This window comes from Aedes albopictus, chromosome 2, assembly GCF_035046485.1.
Source record: "Aedes albopictus strain Foshan chromosome 2, AalbF5, whole genome shotgun sequence".
In the NCBI taxonomy this organism is placed as follows: domain Eukaryota; kingdom Metazoa; phylum Arthropoda; class Insecta; order Diptera; family Culicidae; genus Aedes; species Aedes albopictus.
This window is the reverse complement of record NC_085137.1, coordinates 130,711,627-130,730,044: the sequence shown is the minus strand read 5'-3', so window position 1 is coordinate 130,730,044 and position 18,418 is coordinate 130,711,627. Positions and strand designations below refer to the sequence as shown.

Below are 18,418 nucleotides of genomic sequence, written 5' to 3'. Positions count from 1 at the left end.
CGTTAAGAAAAGCCGGAAAAACTATGCCCGAAAAATATTTTTGAGAAGGTTATTTCATAAGCTTTAATCGCTGAAATTTTTGGGATGTACTTTTTTCGTTTTTGAGTTATGGCCAATTTTGTTGAAAAATGTCCAAATGTGTCATATAAGCCTTTTTTGAAAAATCATAACTCAAGAAAGAAGCATCGTAGAGACTAGGGTTTTTTATGAAAATAAATGCAAATTTTCACGGGAATCCAAAAAGTGGAAAAGTTATCCACAAAAGTTTCCACCGTTGAGAAAATTCATTTAAAAAAAACCGGAAAAACTATGCCCGAACTCGCGGAAAATTTTCAAAAGAATATTTTTGAGAAGGTGATTTCATAAGCTGCAATTTATGGAATGTACTTTTTTTTGTTCCTGAAGGTCCCATTAGACGTGACAAATATTTGGCCAAACAAGTCCAACAAATGACCAACACAACGTAAATCATGGCAACCTCGGATGAATGTCGGACTACAATGGCAAATATTTGTCATTATGACAAACAGTCTAATGGCCCTTTGAGTTATGGCCAATTTTGTGATAAATTACCATATAATAAAGGCTTACATGGCCTTTATTATATGGTCATTGGCCATAACTCAGGAAAGAAAAAAAAGTGCATTCCAAAAATTTCAGCGGTGATGATTGCTTATAAAATCACCTTCTTAAAAATATATTTTTAAGAATTGTCCGCGAATTCGGGCATCGTTCTTGAGTTACGATTTTTTAAAGTAAGTAGTGTCAGGGGTAAACAAAACAAATCCACCAGTTTTCCGAGAAAATAGGCGACCCTGATTTTTTTTTATTTATTTTTTGTTCATATATCCATGGCAAGGCTCATGTGGAAAAAGTTTCATGAAAATCTGAGACCCTTCGTCCCAATTTGTATGATAATAAAAAAAATCCCCTGTTTTCATCATGAAGATGTATTCACACATCTGACTTAGATTGGGCCTATAACCTACAATATATCGCTATAACTACACTAGTGCCTAGTTAGCATCAACTTATAAAATCTAATAAATTTGAAGTTCAGTCCATGCTAAAAAATTTACGAACTGTACAATTTGCAGCCCATCTCCAAATGATTGTACAAAAAAAATCTCATCAAACATGAACTGTGGGAAATCCCGAGCATATGCACATACCTAGCGTCACGTACCTACCCTTGTTTTTAGTTGCGTTTGCGACCACATATTACTTCATCGTTGCCAACCAACAACGGAGGATTGCATCACGAAACACGCAAGTTCCGTTCTCAATGGCTTTACCGGTGGTAGTGGAAGTGGTGGAGCTGGTGGATCATGCTTGCGTGGTCGCGGGAATTGTTTATCCTAGCTGCGCGTGAAACTAAAAATAAATCAAACATCCATGCAGTAGCATCTTAGCCAGCAGCTGTACCGTTAAAAGATGTATGTAGTCGAACGTTTAATTAAAAAGAAATCCAATCGGGCTCTGTTCTGGTCGATATGGGATTTGGGATGATGTAGATTTGCAGATATACGAAGATGTTTGGGATAATGTAGGGTCGGGGTTCCTTGGTTTCGTCCTAATCAGATCAACTTCAATATAAGGTATTTTGCGCTATTAGATAACTACTAAGTAATAACTGATCTAAAAGCATTTCCTTCTAATTTTGTTTCCTCATTTTTTTACCAAAACGCGATACAAATTTGTGCGAAGAACTATATTTGGTTGCCTAAAAAACTATCAATTGAAAGAGTTTTTCAAATTTTTTTTCGGATTATATTATAAGTTGGTAATTAATTTCATTTATTTATTCAATATATTAATTTTATTTATTCTATTTATTCTGTTTGTTCATTTATTTTAATCGTTTATTAATTTATTTATCCTATTAATTTTCTTCGGTTTATAAATTTTATTTATTTTCATATGGTTTATTCATTTCATTCACTTTATTGAGCTCATTTGTTTATTTTATGTTACACACTTACTGTATATTTGGTTTTTTTTTCAAATATTTGATTTGACTTATTTTTTTTTATTTGATTTATTTTATGTATTTGTTACATATATTTTTCTAGTATAATTTAATTTATTTTAATTTTTTATTTATTGTTTTTCATTATTTAATTTATTCTGTCGGTTGTATAGGTTGTGATTTAGGGACCAGTATGTTTTGTTAGCTTTGTCCAGCCTTTTACAGCTATCATACTGCTTGATAACTCATCCAGAGAAAATCGTCGAAAAGCTATTGATACAAACCCTGAGATTAGTTTTTAAAATTGTTCCGGGTGTTAAATATTTTTAAAATTCTGATTTCCAAAATTTCCAAGACAAAACATTTACTATCACCCTAAACTCGGCGATCACCGACATATGCACGGAAATCATACCTACTCGAATATTTCGTAGAATAAACACTGCCTCGCCTACGCCCAGGAAATAGGTCAAAGAAATTCTTTACAAACGCAGTCCGGCCTTCTTCGCACATGGCAATAGCAAGACAGAGCAAATATGTAGTACATAGCCGTTAAGGCCAATCAAGATCAAAGTCCCGATCGACTTTCTTCAGCACTGCCATCCTTCGTTCCTCATCTTCGAAACATCTGTTCATTAATGCCCGCAATTTTTCCACCTTTCAACAGGTTTGCAACCGAACGGCATGTGACTGCAAGGGCCTCAAAGGAGCGCCCGGACAAATCGGTCCCCACGGAATTCCCGGAGCAGCCGGGCTGCCGGGAGACTTTGGACCCGATGGACCACCAGGATACACAGGCGATCGGGGATTGCGTGGTGAAATTGGACCGATGGGCGAAACAGGATACAGGGTCAGTTGATAGATCATGACTTCGATTAGTTGCGAGTTTTAAAATCCTTGCGTATCTTCCGTTTCAGGGCGACTCCGGTGAACGAGGTTCGGTAGGATATCCCGGAATTCCGGTACGTATCAGGTAACTCAACTAGAGGCGACCGCTAACCAGAAACCATTTTCACAGGGTCTACCCGGGGAAGATGGTCCACGAGGTCCTCGGGGAATTGACGGGTGTAACGGAACCGATGGTGCCATGGGTATTCCTGGTATGCCTGGATGGCCTGGAGACCGTGGACAGCCTGGTTTGCAAGGAGCGGTTGGATTCCGTGGTGATTCTGGTGAAGGAGGTATCAATTCCAAGGGTACCAAAGGCGCCATGGGAGAACCAGGAATGCCGGGTCCGATTGGACCGCATGGCTTCAAAGGCAGCCGTGGACTTCCCGGATTTGATGGAATCAACGGAGCTGATGGGGAACCTGGTAGAAAAGGGGATTTCGGTGACGAGGGAGATGCTTCTACACCGTTCTGTCCTGGAGAACCAGGTGAACCCGGGGAGCCTTACCACTACTTCTCCAGCAAAAATTCATCGGTCCTGCAAGGTGCCAAGGGAATGAAAGGTGATCGCGGTATGGATGGTCTTAATGGATTGCCAGGAAGGAAAGGTGAAGCAGGACCATATGGAGAGCGTGGTTTGAAGGGTTTCAAAGGTGAAGAAGGCAATGTTGGTGATCGAGGCAAACAAGGAAAGGACGGTCCACCAGGTCCTGCTGGAGATAAAGGAGAGAAAGGTGCTCCCGGATATGCTGGACGAGATGGAGAGTCCGGTGACAAGGGTGAACTTGGAGATGACGGTATCTCTGGAATCCCTGGCCCTCAGGGAGTACGTGGTCCTCCAGGCCTGTACGACCCCACGTTAGCGCCCATTATAATTGGACCGGTTGGACCACAAGGAGACGTTGGTCCACCAGGAAATCAAGGCTTTGCTGGCATTCCCGGTGATCCTGGTAAACGAGGGTTGATGGGACCTCAAGGACTTCCTGGTGATGCTGGTGCAGATGGCTTCCAAGGAAGAAAAGGATCGACCATTGCTGGCCAACGAGGAGACGATGGAGAAAGTGGTCCTAGAGGTCAAGCTGGTCCTAGAGGCACACCTGGTTCACCAGGACCACAAGGTCCCAAGGGTTTTCCAGGAAGAAATCTCCAGGGAGAAAAAGGAGAACCTGGTCTGCCTGGCCTCAACGGAGAATTCGGAGAAAAGGGTGAGCAAGGTGAACTGGGTGAAACCGGAGACAAGGGTTTGCCTGGAATTGGCTATAATATCACTGGTCCTCTTGGACCCGATGGTATTCCTGGATTGCCTGGTCCTGTGGGAGATGCTGGATGGAACGGATTTGCTGGACTCAAAGGAGACAAAGGCTTCCAGGGTGAAGATTGCGGAATTTGCCCACCTGGACCACGGGGAGTAAAAGGTGATGGTGGAGATATCGGACGTCCCGGTTGGGATGGTTTCGATGGAAACCGAGGTTTACCTGGACCGAGAGGTTTAAAGGGAGCTCCCGGAAAACCTGGAATAAAAGGAATTCAAGGCATAAAAGGTAAGTAGCTCAGAAGCAAACCTCGGTAACTGCAATAGCAAATTTATGTAATACTGGATCGTGAAAGCATCCAATCTTTCATACAGTGATATTTCCGTTAATCTTCCCCGTATTTTCTAGGTATACAGGGTGACGATGGTGAGCCGGGATGGCCCGGCGCCAAGGGTCAAAAGGGTTTAATTCACACCGTGGGAAGCGTGGTAAAAATATACGGCGACAAAGGTGACAAGGGCGTTCGAGGTGAGCAGGGAGAAAAGGGAGACATCGGACTGCACGGATATCCAGGATTCATGGGTGGACCGGGTGAACCCGGAGAGCTTGGTGACGATGGCAATCCAGGATTCAGAGGACGTGATGGAGAACCCGGTTTATCCGGACGAGATGGTGTTCATGGTAGAGACGCTGCGTACAATCAGTATACCGTGTGGTCTCTGAGAGGAACTCCTGGATTACCTGGAGATAGGTATAGTAGACCCATTTGTAAGGATTATAAATTATACAGCAATTTTTTTACCTTACAGAGGAATGAAAGGTGAACACGGAGACCAAGGAAATCGTGGAGAACCCGGAGATGAAGCCGAATTCTTCTCTGAAGCTGGTGATAAAGGCGTCCGTGGACAAGCAGGGGACCAAGGTCCTCAGGGTGAGAAGGGCTACAGAGGAGAAATTGGTGATGAAGGTGTGCGTGGTTTCGATGGATTACCCGGTATTCAAGGTGACAGCATTCAAGGCCCTACGGGTTACAAGGGTTACTTCGGTATGCCCGGAGACCATGGTTTCCAAGGAGAGGAAGGTAATCCTGGAATACCCGGTGTTGATGGCCCTGCTGGCTTGTCTGGATTGAAGGGGCAACGTGGTGATCCGGGTAGAGCTGTCTTATTTGGTGAGATGGGTGAAGAAGGTGAGGCTGGTTACTTTGGAGAGTTTGGAGATAAAGGTTTCAAAGGGCCGGATGGATATCGAGGATCACCCGGTATTGTTGGGCCTAAGGGAGAGAAAGGAGATGATGGATTTATGGGACGAGTTGGCTTACCTGGCAACAAGGGTATGGTTGGAGACTTGATCTATGGAGACAGAGGAGCACCTGGAGCCCCTGGAGTACCTGGAAGCTCAGCTCCATACGGCGATAAAGGAGAACGCGGTGAACCTGGAATTGAAGGTCCGCAGGGTCCCAAGGGAGAAGTTGGCGATACTGGTCGAGATGGTTTACCGGGATTCACCGGAGATGATGGGCTTCCAGGCGACATGGGAGCTCGTGGAATCCACGGATATATGGGTGAAGAAGGTCTACAAGGCGAACGAGGAGAACTTGGAGATCAAGGTAATCCAGGTATCACCGGTCGACGAGGTTATCCAGGATTGAGAGGAGAAAAAGGCGAATTCGGAGATGATGGAGATGAGGGCTTCTCTGGAAGGCCAGGTCGCAATGGAACTAAAGGTGAGCGTGGTGATTTGGGATTCCCAGGTGTACGAGGATTCAAAGGTGCCCCATCATTCAGTGGCTTGAAAGGAGATGTTGGTGTATATGGCTTACATGGACCACCTGGTCTAGAAGGAGCTGTTGGCTTACCTGGATTGAAGGGCGAGGAAGGCGATGCTGGTGTAGTAATTGATGGTTATCCAGGCTTGAAGGGCCCTAAAGGAGCTCCAGGATATAATGGGCTACCTGGACGTCCTGGAATGAAAGGTGAACGAGGTGATGAGGGTACCTTAGGACAAAAGGGTATTCAAGGTGATAAAGGTAGAGACGGATTCCCAGGAATACCAGGGCGTCGTGGCAAAGATGGTCCACGGGGATTGCCAGGACTTCGAGGATTACATGGAAGCCGAGGAGAACAAGGTGACGAAGGAGATATGGGATATCTTGGATTCGTAGGCGAAAAGGGAGAACGAGGAGATGTCGGGAGAATTGGTCTACCTGGATTGCAGGGTTTACCAGGTGAGCCAGGATTCCCAGGATTGCCAGGAGAATTGATATTTAGAACGCCTGAAAAAGGAGACAGAGGTGAAACTGGATACACTGGATTGGAAGGAATGCCAGGATTCCCTGGTCTTAAAGGACGTCCAGGATACCCAGGCGAAAAAGGTGATCCAGGTCCACGGGGTGAACCAGGTTTTGCCGGCCGAAATGGTTTGGATGGCCTTAAAGGACAGCAAGGGGAACCAGGATTCAAAGGACCGCGAGGAACGTTGGTTACTCCTCCTGAAAAGGGTGATCAAGGGGATTCGGGCTACGATGGATTCCCAGGACGTGTAGGAATACAAGGAAGCAAAGGAGCTCCGGGTGATTATGGAGACGACGGCCTTCCTGGTCCACGGGGTATGACTGGAATGGTGAGTGGTTCATTCAAGGGACGTAGAGGAGAAATTGGATTCGAAGGTGCCCCCGGCATGGATGGTTTGCCTGGACTACCTGGTCCACCAGGTCCTATGGGAGCTCCAGGTGACAAGGGGCTACCAGGAAGCATTGGTCTGTCAATTCGAGGTTTCAAAGGAGAACAAGGTGAAGATGGTTTGATTGGCCTTGATGGCATGCCTGGTCCCGAAGGTTTCCTTGGTGATGTCGGCCCCGTGGGACGTCCAGGTCCCCGCGGATTACCAGGAATCAAAGGAGAGATGGGAGATATTGGAGAGGAAGGATACTTTGGACGACTTGGGCTGAAGGGTATGAAGGGAGAACGCGGAGATCCAATTGTACTTGACAACTGGCGACCAAATCAACCCGGTGATCGTGGAGTTCCTGGTAATAAGGGAGCTCCTGGTGATGAAGGTGATATGGGACCTCCGGGATATCCAGGTCTTGTTGGCCTTAAAGGAATGCAAGGTGAGCAAGGATTAATCGGCTTAGAAGGTCAAATGGGTTTCAAGGGTGAGATGGGTTTGCAAGGTGCCCCAGGTCTTAACGGACTGAATGGTTTACCGGGATTGAAGGGCGAAGTCGGAGATGCTGCTCCACCACCGCCTCCAGCAAAGAGTCGTGGTTTCATATTCACCAAGCATTCGCAATCGGTGCATATTCCGGAATGTCCTCTGAATACTGCCAAATTGTGGGACGGCTACTCACTCGTTAGTGTGATCGGAAGCAGTAGAACGGTTGGACAGGACTTGGGATCTGCTGGTTCGTGTCTCAGAAAGTTCAGCACTATGCCGTACATGTTCTGCGACATCAACAATGTGTGCAATTACGCTGCCAACAATGATGACACTATATGGTTGGCGTCTCCTGAGCCCATGCCGATGTCTATGGCCCCGATGAAGGCTCGCGAGGTCGAAAGGTACATCTCGAGGTGCTCCGTTTGCGAGACAACAACTCGTGTGATTTCAATTCACAGCCAAACTATGGCCATTCCGGATTGCCCTGGAGGTTGGGAAGAGCTGTGGATCGGTTACAGTTATGTGATGGTAGGTTTAGATGAATGTTTGTAGTCTCGACGGAGTAAGCAACTTCTGTGTATTTCAGCACACAACTGATAACAGTGGTGGCTTTGGTATGGATTTGACGTCCCCTGGATCCTGTTTGGAGGAGTTCCGTGCACAGCCGGTTATTGAATGTCACGGCCACGGAACGTGCAACTTCTATGACGGAATCACTTCGTTCTGGCTGACAATCATAGAAAATGGCGAAGAATTCAATGCCCCGAGACAGCAGACGCTGAAAGCCGATCAAACTAGCAAGATAAGCAGGTATGTATTACCCCTAATTGCATTCAAATTCAACTTCTGAATGAACCGCTCTCCCGCAGGTGTATCGTTTGCCGCCGAAAGGCCGGATTCCTGCGAGTCCTGTCGGAGGGATCCATCGGGGCTTCTGCCTTGCGGCGTCCGGATACCGCAACGGTTCCCAAACCGTTCTATCCTCCTCAACCACCCCGGCGGCGAGTGAGACCAGGTGGCCGATCCCGGAACCGCCACCAAGGCTAGATTCTTCAGTTTTTTCTTAGTCACTAGCGATACCTAATGTTACGTGAATAGCTACCAACAACGAATTTAGTGCTGTTAAATGTGCCATTCTTGTTCGCCTACTGCCGCAAATCGAATTCCAAGGGTTTGTTCAACATAACAGCGATATTTATAAAAACAAAAATGTCTAACAGAATAGCTTTCCTTAATTGTAGCAGAAAACCTCCATAACTCCCGAAATTATCATTCGCTACGTAAATACTATGAACTAGAGTGCTAGAATAATATACGATGCCAAAAATAAAAGGGAAAGTAGTACGTTTTCAGAGAATATAAGTTACTTTGCTATACACAGCTTAAATAAGTCAACTCCTTCTAGCTAGAGTATAGTTTCAATTTTTGTAAATTTTGTTATCGAACTGCCGAAAGTGTATTTAATGGTTAAGTAAAGCGTCTGCCAGTTTTCCATGTGACTTTTAACCTGTCTTCAGTGTACGACTCCAATTTACCGGCTTCCTGGAGAATTCATTTTACAAGAGTAAGTAAACGATTAAAAAAAAGTGTAAATGTGAATGATACGAATAAAGTTTATAAAACTAAATTATGCTAGATTTTTGAAGATGACATTCCAACTAGAAGCATATAACAAGATTATAACACAATTATGACAATAACTGTTGTTAGATATTACAGAAGCTGATATAATTTTGTTGTAACGATTTTTAGCGAATATCCATAGCAAAATGGTGATTATATTTCTTATTTTTACTAAACCTAACATATTTAAAGCAAAACTTATTTTATTTATTCAAACAGATGTATAACAAAGTTTGTTACATTATGCATATTATTAACATTGCCTATAACATAAATATTTAACACATTTATTGTAATGTTTTTTTTTTATTTTTGTAGCAAAATTATTTCAAAATTTGTTACACCACGAAAAAGTTTGATATTTTTGCCTTTCTCGTACTCCAAAGTGCACTGAAACTGAAAGGCTAATATGTTCACTCAAAAAACGAATTTTCGATAGAAGGCTCGGAGGGTCAAGTCACATATACATATCAACTCAGTTCGACGAATTGAGATGATGTCTGTATGTGTGTATGTATGTGTGTATGACATACATAGTGCGTAAAAAAAGTTCACTCATTTTTAAGGCACTTCCCACTGGTCGATTTTTCGGATTATAGCTTGAATCGAACCAGAATTTTACCGCATTACAGGGTGTGGCAGGAAAAAATGCGAATAGTTCAAGGCACTATTACACGCTAAATATGGGTTATATATTACTATTTTTTTCATGACAGTGTATCAGTCAATGTCTATATTCTAGAACTGCAAAATAAAAATGAACATATTTTATGTTTAACATGTGATAATGTAAGCCTAATAAGCGGGTATCAATAAACTGCGCGCCCAATGGTCATTAAACAAAATGACTATAACAGTAAAAAAATTATATTAAATTCAATGAAAAACCAGACCACACTGACCCAAACCCATGTAGTTTCACATACTAGATGAAATAAGTACATATATTTGATGATATTGTAGAGAAAATTAGAATTTTTGTTTTATCAGACACGAAATTTAGCGACCTGTGTACTTTTGTGCGGTTTGAAAATACTGATTGTCTTCAGTTTCAGGCGCCACCGTGTAAAGGTCAGTGACCAAAATGGGAAAATTTTTGATTAACTTTTCAGAAAACTTGCCTATTGAAGATCATGGAACGTTGAAACATAGATTGGTTAACGTCAAATGGACGAAAATAAAGTTTTAAGTTGAAAAACACTTTCGCATTTTTTCCTGCCGCATACTGTATTTGCTTTTAAAAATTGTTCGGATTGGTCGAGGTGTTCCGGAGTTATGGCCATTTCAGTGATCCGGACCAGCACCGGTGGAACTGGCCGTATACAAAACTGAGCCAAGTCCCATCAAACTGCGGCGAATTTTAGAACCAAGATGGCAGCCTAATATTAAAGATGGCGGCTCCAAATTCAAGATGGCGGCTGTTCAATGGAGTTTTAGGCTTTAAAAACATGCAATATGTGTATATTTGGTATGAGGTCCGGAGTCCAAAAATGGCATCCAGAATATCCAAGATGGTGGTCTAAGATCCAATATGGCGGCTCCAAATTCAAGATGGCGACTGTTTAATGACGTTTTAAGACCTGAAATCATGCAATATGGGCATATTTGGTTTGGAGTCTGGACTCCAAAAATCGCAACCAGAATATCCAAGATGGCGGTCTAAAATCCAAGATGGTGGTTCAACATTCAAGATGGCGCCTGTTTAATGGAGTTTTAAGCTCTAAAAACAAACAATATGTGTACATTTGGTATTGTAAAGATGTCTTGGGTCAAAAAATAACTTATTAAAATATCCAAGATGGCGACCAAAATATCCAAGATGGCGTCTCAAAATTCAAGATGGTGACTGTTTAATGAAGTTTGAAGACCTGAAACCTTACAATATGGGTATATTTGATATGGGGAAGAAGTCTGGACTCCGAAAATGACAACCAGAATATCCAAGATGGCGGTCTAAAATCCAAGATGTCAGCTCAAAATTCAAAATGGCTTCTAATGGAATTCTAGGCTCTAAAACCATGTAATGCGGGTATATCTGGTATTGGGAAGAAGTTTGGAGTCCAAATATGACGATTAAAATATCGAAAATTGCGACCAAAATATCCAAGATGGCGTCTCGAAATTCAAGATAGCGGCATGAACTTCAAGGTGGCGGCTGTTTAATGGAGGTTTAGGCTCTAAAATCGTACAAAATAAGTATATTTGGTATGGGGAAGACTACCGGAGTTCAAAAATAGCGACCATTATATCCAAGAAGGTGTCTCAAAATTCAAAATGGTGGGTGTTAATTAGAGTTTCGGGCTTTAGAACCATTCAATATAGGTGTATCTTGTATGGGCAACAAGTCTGCACTCATACAAAAATTAAAAATTTACACATGACGAAAATCATCAACGCACGTAAATATTCCATAACTGAATGGCAAATTGGACTAAATTTTACATCCATCAATTGATTGCACAAAATGTCAACAAACCCATCCCACCAGATACGCAGAAATAGTTCAACATTGATCATCGTCCGTTCAACTCGGTGCAATAGCCCCGGAGGTATAGTGTGTGCTTTTCAACCAGTAGACCAGTGTTCGAATCCATGCCAATATTTTACTTTTACTGTTTATTTTTTATTTTACTGTCAATTCGGTTCTAGCGATTGATAGGCCAATTGTTGCTGTTCAAGGAGATGCAAATTTGAGTCAAACGGGCCGCTCCTTTTATGTGCATCCAAGTGAACTTAAATTTACATGATTTTTTCTCCAAAACTGACGACCAGAATTTCCAAGCTGCCGGACTTAATTCCAAAATGGCGGCACAAAATTCAAGATTGCGGCTGTTTCTCAAGAGGTTAAGGCTCAAAAATCAAAAGCCAGATAAACGATATGATCTCTGATAACATGAAATGGATTTCTGTTAATTGTATGAACGTACGATATTCATCAGCATGTAACTTGAGTTGTTTTGAAATGGTTTTCGAAGGCACGAGAAAGGCGCCATCACCGCTAGGTGGATTAATTATAGTTTTATTTCTTTTGTCAACCCTTTGGAACTGGAGGGGTCAAATATGACCCCAACATAGAAACGGCTGTATAAAATCACCCATTAAATAAAACAGAATACTGTCTTCGGCAAAGTTGTTGTAAATTGAGTTCTCTATTGAGGAAAAATGAGAATATTTGTATTTGGGATGCTCTAGATGTTCCAAACTGCCCTATAGTGAAGTCCTGCAAATCTACAAGAATAATTCAAATAATAGCATTGCAAAACCTACTGGGATCCGTGAAGCCCTTGACTTCTACCTTGACATTTATGGACACTATAGGGATATTCCAAGTCAGCCAAACTACCTTGGAGTTCAGGACTTCAGGTCTACACTCGTAACAGTAGCCCTACCTGTTATACTGAGTAACATTGCATAATGAACTGCAGTTACTGGAGCAATATGAAGTGTACTAGCTTGATATAAGCTTTTGGGACATTCAGGGTTGTCCAAACTGTTCTATAATCATGTCCTTCATATCTACAAGAATAACTTTATGTGTTTTCGTCATCGTCATGGGACATTCAGGTTCGTCCAAATTGTTCTGCAATGAAGTCCTTCAAATCTACAAGAAAAACTTTGTGTTTTTACAATAAATATTGGCATAGAATAATCTTCGGAGACCCGTGAAGCTCTTGAAATCTCAAATGTCATATAGAGACACTATGGGAATATTCCAGGTCAACTTTTGAGTTCAGAACTTCAGGTCTACACTCGTAACATCAGCCATATCTGACATACTGAGTAACGGTGACTGGACCAACCTAAAGTCTACTATATATTATTATGATCCTTTGGGACATTGAGGGTCGTCCAAACTATCCTGACGTTTAGCTCTTGATATTAACAGTTGATATTCTCACAATGAACTTTAAACTGTAATCTGTAGTCCCCTGTCATATCATGAGTCATTCCAAGACTGATTTGAGATGTTCCAGATCAACAACACTATTCCGGGGACCATAGCAGGTCTACACTTGTGACAATAGCTTTTGCCACTACGTGAAGTAGTGTTACATAGTCCACTGTACTTACCAAAGTAGTTAGAGGAACAATAAGCGATGTTATATATTTTTGGAATATTGTGGGCTTCCTTACTGTTATGGAGCTAAGTTGATAAAAACAACCACTGTAACTTTCGAAAGACTTACTAGATATGATAGATTACAAATCTTAGTTTTATATGAAACAAGTTACCGTTACACCCGTAGACTTTAGGATCTAAACTTAAGAACAGTTTGTATGACCAAGGATATCCCGGCTGATCTGATACTGTTTTTCAAATTTCAGAAGACTTACTGAACATGATTGATTACAAACCGCTACTTTGTATAATGAAAGAAGTTACCGTTACACCCGTAGACATTACGATCTAAACTCAAGAACACATTGGATGGCATAGGATATCTCGTCTGAACTGATACTGTCTATTAAACTTTCAGAAGACTTACTGAACATGATAGATTACAAATCGAAGCTTTTTATAATGAAAGAAGTTACCGTTACACCCTTATACTTTAGGATCTATACTCAAGAGCAGTTTGGATGACCTAAGATACCCCGACAGATCTGATATTGTCTTTTAACCTTTCACAATACTTACTGGACATGAAATCGTAGCTTTGTATAATGGAAGAAGTTTCTGTTCACCCGTAGACTTTAAGATTTAAACTCAAGAATAATTTGGATAACGTAGAATATTTACATTCACATTACAAATCACTGCTTTTTATAATGAAGGAAGTTATCGTTACACGCGTAGACTTTAGGATCTAAACTCAAAAGCAGTTTGGATAACCTAGGATATCCCAACTGATCTGATATTGTCTATTGAACTTTCAGAAGACTTACTGGGTATGATACATTACAATTCGTAGCTTTGTGTAATGAAAGAAGTTACCGTTACACCCGTAGACTTTAGGATCTAAACTCAAGAGCAGTTTGGATGATCTAGGATATCCCGACTGATCTGATACTATCTATTGAACTTTCAGAAGACTTACTGTACATGATAGATTACATATTGTAGCTTTAAGAAGTTACCGTTATACCCGTAGACTTGTGGATCTAAACTCAAGAACAGTTTGGATGACCTAGGATATCCCGACTGATCTGATACTGTCTATTGAACTTCCAGAAGACTTACTGTTTAATATACATTACAAATCGTAGCTTTGTATTATGAAAGAAGTTTCTGTTACACCCGTAGACTTAAGGATCTAAACTCAAGTATAGTTTGGATATCTCGACTGATCTGATACTGTCTATTGAACTTTCAGAATTCTTACTGGACATGATAGATTACAAATCGAAGCTTTTTATAATGAAAGAAGTTACCGTTACACCCGTAGGCATTAGGATCTAAACTCAAGAGCAGTTTGAATGACCTAGGATATCCCGACAGATCTGATATTGTCTTTTAACCTTTTAGAAGACTTACTTGTCATGAACTGTCTATTAAACTTTCAGAAGACTTACTGGACATGATAGATTACAAATCGTCGCTTTGTATAGGTAAAAAAGTTACCGTTACATCCGCGGACTATAGGATCTAAACTCAAGAACTCTACTGAACTCTATTGAACTTTCAAAAGACTTACTGATTATGATAGATTACAAAACGCTGCTTTGTAGAGTAATAGTTATTTATGTAACGAGTTGCAAAAAGTTGATTTTTTCAGCACGAGTCGTACATTTATCCAACGAGGCTTGCCGAGTTGGATAAATACGAAGAGTGCTGAAAAAATCGAGTTTTGCAATGAGTTCCATACAAAATTTTATGCAATGATTTTTTCATTATACAACTCATTTGAGTTGCATAATGTTCATAATGCAACTCAAATGAGTTGTATAATGAACATTATGCAACTATTTTTCATTATGCAACTCATTTCAGTTGCATAATGAACCGGTACGGAAAAGTAAGTCATTATGATACTGAAATGAGTAGTATAAAATAGAAATTATAATACTGAATTGCATTAAAGAAGTTACCGTTACACACGTAGACATTAGGATCTAAACTTAAGAACAGTTTGGATGACGTAGGATATCCCGACTGAACCAATACTGTCAATTGAACTTTCAGAAGACTTACTGTTTAATATACATTACAAATCGTAGCTTTGTATAATGAAAGAAGTTACCGTAGACATTAGGATCTAAACTGAAAAATAGTTTGGATGACGTAGGATATCCCGACTGATCTGATACTGTCTATTGAACATTCAGAAAACTTACTGGGCATGATAGATTACAAATCAAAACTTTTTATAATGAAAGAAGTTATCATTACACCCGTAGACTTTAGGATCTAAACTCAGGCTCAGTTTGGATGACGTAGGATATCCCGACTGATCTGATACTGTTTATTGAACTTTCAGAAGACTTACTGGGTATCATACATTACAAATCACAGCTTTGTATAATGAAAGCAGTTACCGTTACACCCGTAGACTTAAAGATCTAAACTCAAGAATAATTTGGATGACCTAGGATATCCAGAAAAAGATTCTGCATCATATTCTACCGTTTTGCCTTTCTCGTACACTTAGTGAACTGGAAAGGCTATATGTTCACTTCAAAAATTACTTTTTGATAGAAGCCTCAGAGGGTCGAGACACATATACCAATCGACTCAGCTCGACGAACTGAGGTGATTTCTGTATGTGTGTGTGTGCATGTGTGCGTGTGTGTATGTGTGAGTGTGTACAAAAAAATTCACATCACTTTTTGGTAGTAAACCTTAACCGATTTTTATAACCGACGGTTCATTGGACGCAGAATTTGGTCCCATGGTTTCCTATTGAAAATTGTTCAGATCGGTCCAGCCGTTCCGGAGCTATCGCCATTTGGACCGGTACCTCAGGAAGGAGCCATATATGAAAATTCTACAAACCCATGCATACGACACATCAAACCGCGGCATTTTCAATAACCTGATGAACGGTAAACAGCAAAATATTCTCAGTCTATATCTGAACCGGTAGTGTTCCGGAACCAGTTCCGGGTGTCCCGACGGAAGTGGCCAAATATAAAACTGAACCAAACCCATGCATGTGACACCTCAAATTGCGGCTTTTTCGGTAACCTAATGAGCAACCAGTTTGAAAATAGTCTCAGACCATATCTTAACCAGTGACGTTCTGGGACCGATTCCGGGTGTCCCGTTGGAAGTGGCCAAATATAAAAGTGTACCAAACCCAAGCAAGCGACACATCAAACCGTGGCATTTTCAGTAACCTGATTAACGGTAAGCAGGAAAATAGTCTCAGTCTATATCCGAACCAGTAGTGTTCCGGAACCGGTCCCGGGTGTCCCGCCGGAAGTAGCCAAATATAAAAGTGAACCAAACCCATGTATGTGACACATCAAATCGCGGCTTTTTCGATAACTTGATGAACGGTTAACAAGAAAATTGGATCAGACTACACTTGGTAGTTTTCCGGAACCAGTTCTGGGTGTCCTGACGAAAGTGGTCAAAACTTAAAGTGATCCATACCCATGTATGGGCACCCAAATTACGGTTTTTTAAGTAACGCGATGAACAGTTAGCAAGACAATAGTCTCAGACCATATTTGGGCTAACCGGTAGTGTTCCGAAACCGATTCAGGGTAACTCGCCGGAAGTGAAAAAAAAAATCTGAACCAAACCCTTGCATGTTGCGACACATTAAATCAAGGCTTTTTGATAACCTGATGACTAGTTATCAAGAAAATAGGCTCAGACCCCATTAGAGTCTACCGGTTGTGTCCTGGAACCGGTTCCGATTATCCTGATAGAATTAGTCGAATATAAAAGTACATACACCAAACCCATGCATAAGAAACCTGATGAACAATTAGTCAGTAAATAGCCTCAGACTATATTTGGGAGATCTGGTAGTGTTCCGGAACCGGTTACGGTGTCCAGTCAGAAGTGGTAAAATGTATAAGCGAACCATACCATGCGGCACATTGAATAGCGACTTTTTTGATAGTCCGATGAACGATCAGCAAGTAAATAATCTCAGGAAGTGGTGAAATCTAAAATGAACCTAACTCATGCATTCGACACATCAAATCGCGTTTTTTTCAACAACCTGCCGAACGGTTTGCTAAAAAATAGCCTCAGATCACATTAGAAACAGCTAACAGTGATCCGGAACTGGTTCCGAATGTCCCGCTAGAAGTAGTCAAATCAATTTGTCTACCTATGAATGCGACATATAAATTCGGATCTTTTTAGGTAATCTGCTGAACAATTAACAAGAAAACCAATCTCAGACCATATTTGAGATAACCGGTAGTGTCATGGAATCGATTCCGGGTGTCCCGCTGGAAGTGGTGAAACGTAAAAATGAACTATACCCATTGTGCAGAAAAAACTTTGTCGAAACACGCAACAAGATCTGTGATTGTGAATAAAGTTATATCCTAGCATGTAATTATTGTCTTGATATTGATCGTCCTCCAGTGATCAAGCTGTTAGTGATATTTTTCAGCACTTTTTTGCCGTCGAACCTAACGTCGGAGTATGTGCCATCAAAAAATTTCTCAATTCGGTGATGGCTTTACTAAAGTTGTTACTTTTCTTAATAAAGTATTCTCAGGATTCAGGAAAACATCGGCTAACGTCGACGGAAACATCATGAGTACATATACGACAAGAAAGGCACTATCACCACTAGGTGGATTAATCTGGGGTTTTCATGCCATTGACCACCAAAAATACAGAAAAACGTAGAGAAAAAAAAAACTCCATTATAACACATATAAAAAAATCCGGCTTCGAAGGGATAAGTCAAGAGATTAATGACAAAATTAATAATCAGTTTAAGCTGAAAAAAGGGATAACAAAACTAGTTTCAATTCAGTTATGATTTGACAAGTTTAGTCTCACATAATTTGATATCATTTTGTTATGAAAATATCTCAATTTATTATACTTTTGTTTTAATTAGAGGGAGTTTTATTCGATTGTTTGTTATTTTAACTACTAACGGTACATGACGAATAACAACAGTTACTTCAAAAATCATTGAAACAAAATTACAAAACCTGTAATAATTTTGTTTTTTTTTTTTTCATCAAGTCGGGTGATCCCCAATGGACAAAAATGGATACTTCTCAGAAGATAACACAATCCATTCGAAACCAGGATGTCATCAGAATGTTGATAAGAAAAAGTCGGATTCTCGTTACATGGTTACTTCAAGTTTTCGTACATTTGCATTTTATTTTCATGACACATGCTGCAAAAAGGCGTAGATAATTGTTAAGTATCAATTCTATACTGAACATACCGTTTGCGTTGTTTGTTCGTATTTTTCTTTTTACGCGCTGTATTGTTTCTACTCTGCGTGTTAATGCTATGAATTTGTTTAATATCAGAAATCTCTTAAGGAAAAGTACAGATACTGTTTTTTTTTACTGTACAGCCTTAAAATCAGTTATTCACTATTACCAATTTTCATGGCTCCGTTGCTCAAAACGAAACGAATTAATT

General features: G+C 40.8%; 1 protein-coding gene across 1 annotated transcript in view; it reads left to right on the top strand.

Moving 5' to 3' along the window:
- Positions 1–8,899, top strand: part of LOC115255343 (collagen alpha-5(IV) chain) — a 148,487-nt gene extending 139,588 nt beyond the window's left edge. The window contains exons 2-8 of the mRNA XM_029853361.2: positions 2,637–2,819; positions 2,887–2,931; positions 2,988–4,398; positions 4,519–4,861; positions 4,920–7,800; positions 7,859–8,082; positions 8,142–8,899. Of these exons, the coding sequence (XP_029709221.1) occupies positions 2,637–2,819; positions 2,887–2,931; positions 2,988–4,398; positions 4,519–4,861; positions 4,920–7,800; positions 7,859–8,082; positions 8,142–8,319 (5,265 nt within the window). The 3' untranslated portion in view covers positions 8,320–8,899. The remainder of the gene's footprint in view (positions 1–2,636; positions 2,820–2,886; positions 2,932–2,987; positions 4,399–4,518; positions 4,862–4,919; positions 7,801–7,858; positions 8,083–8,141) is intronic.
- Positions 8,900–18,418: the final 9,519 nt, after the last annotated feature.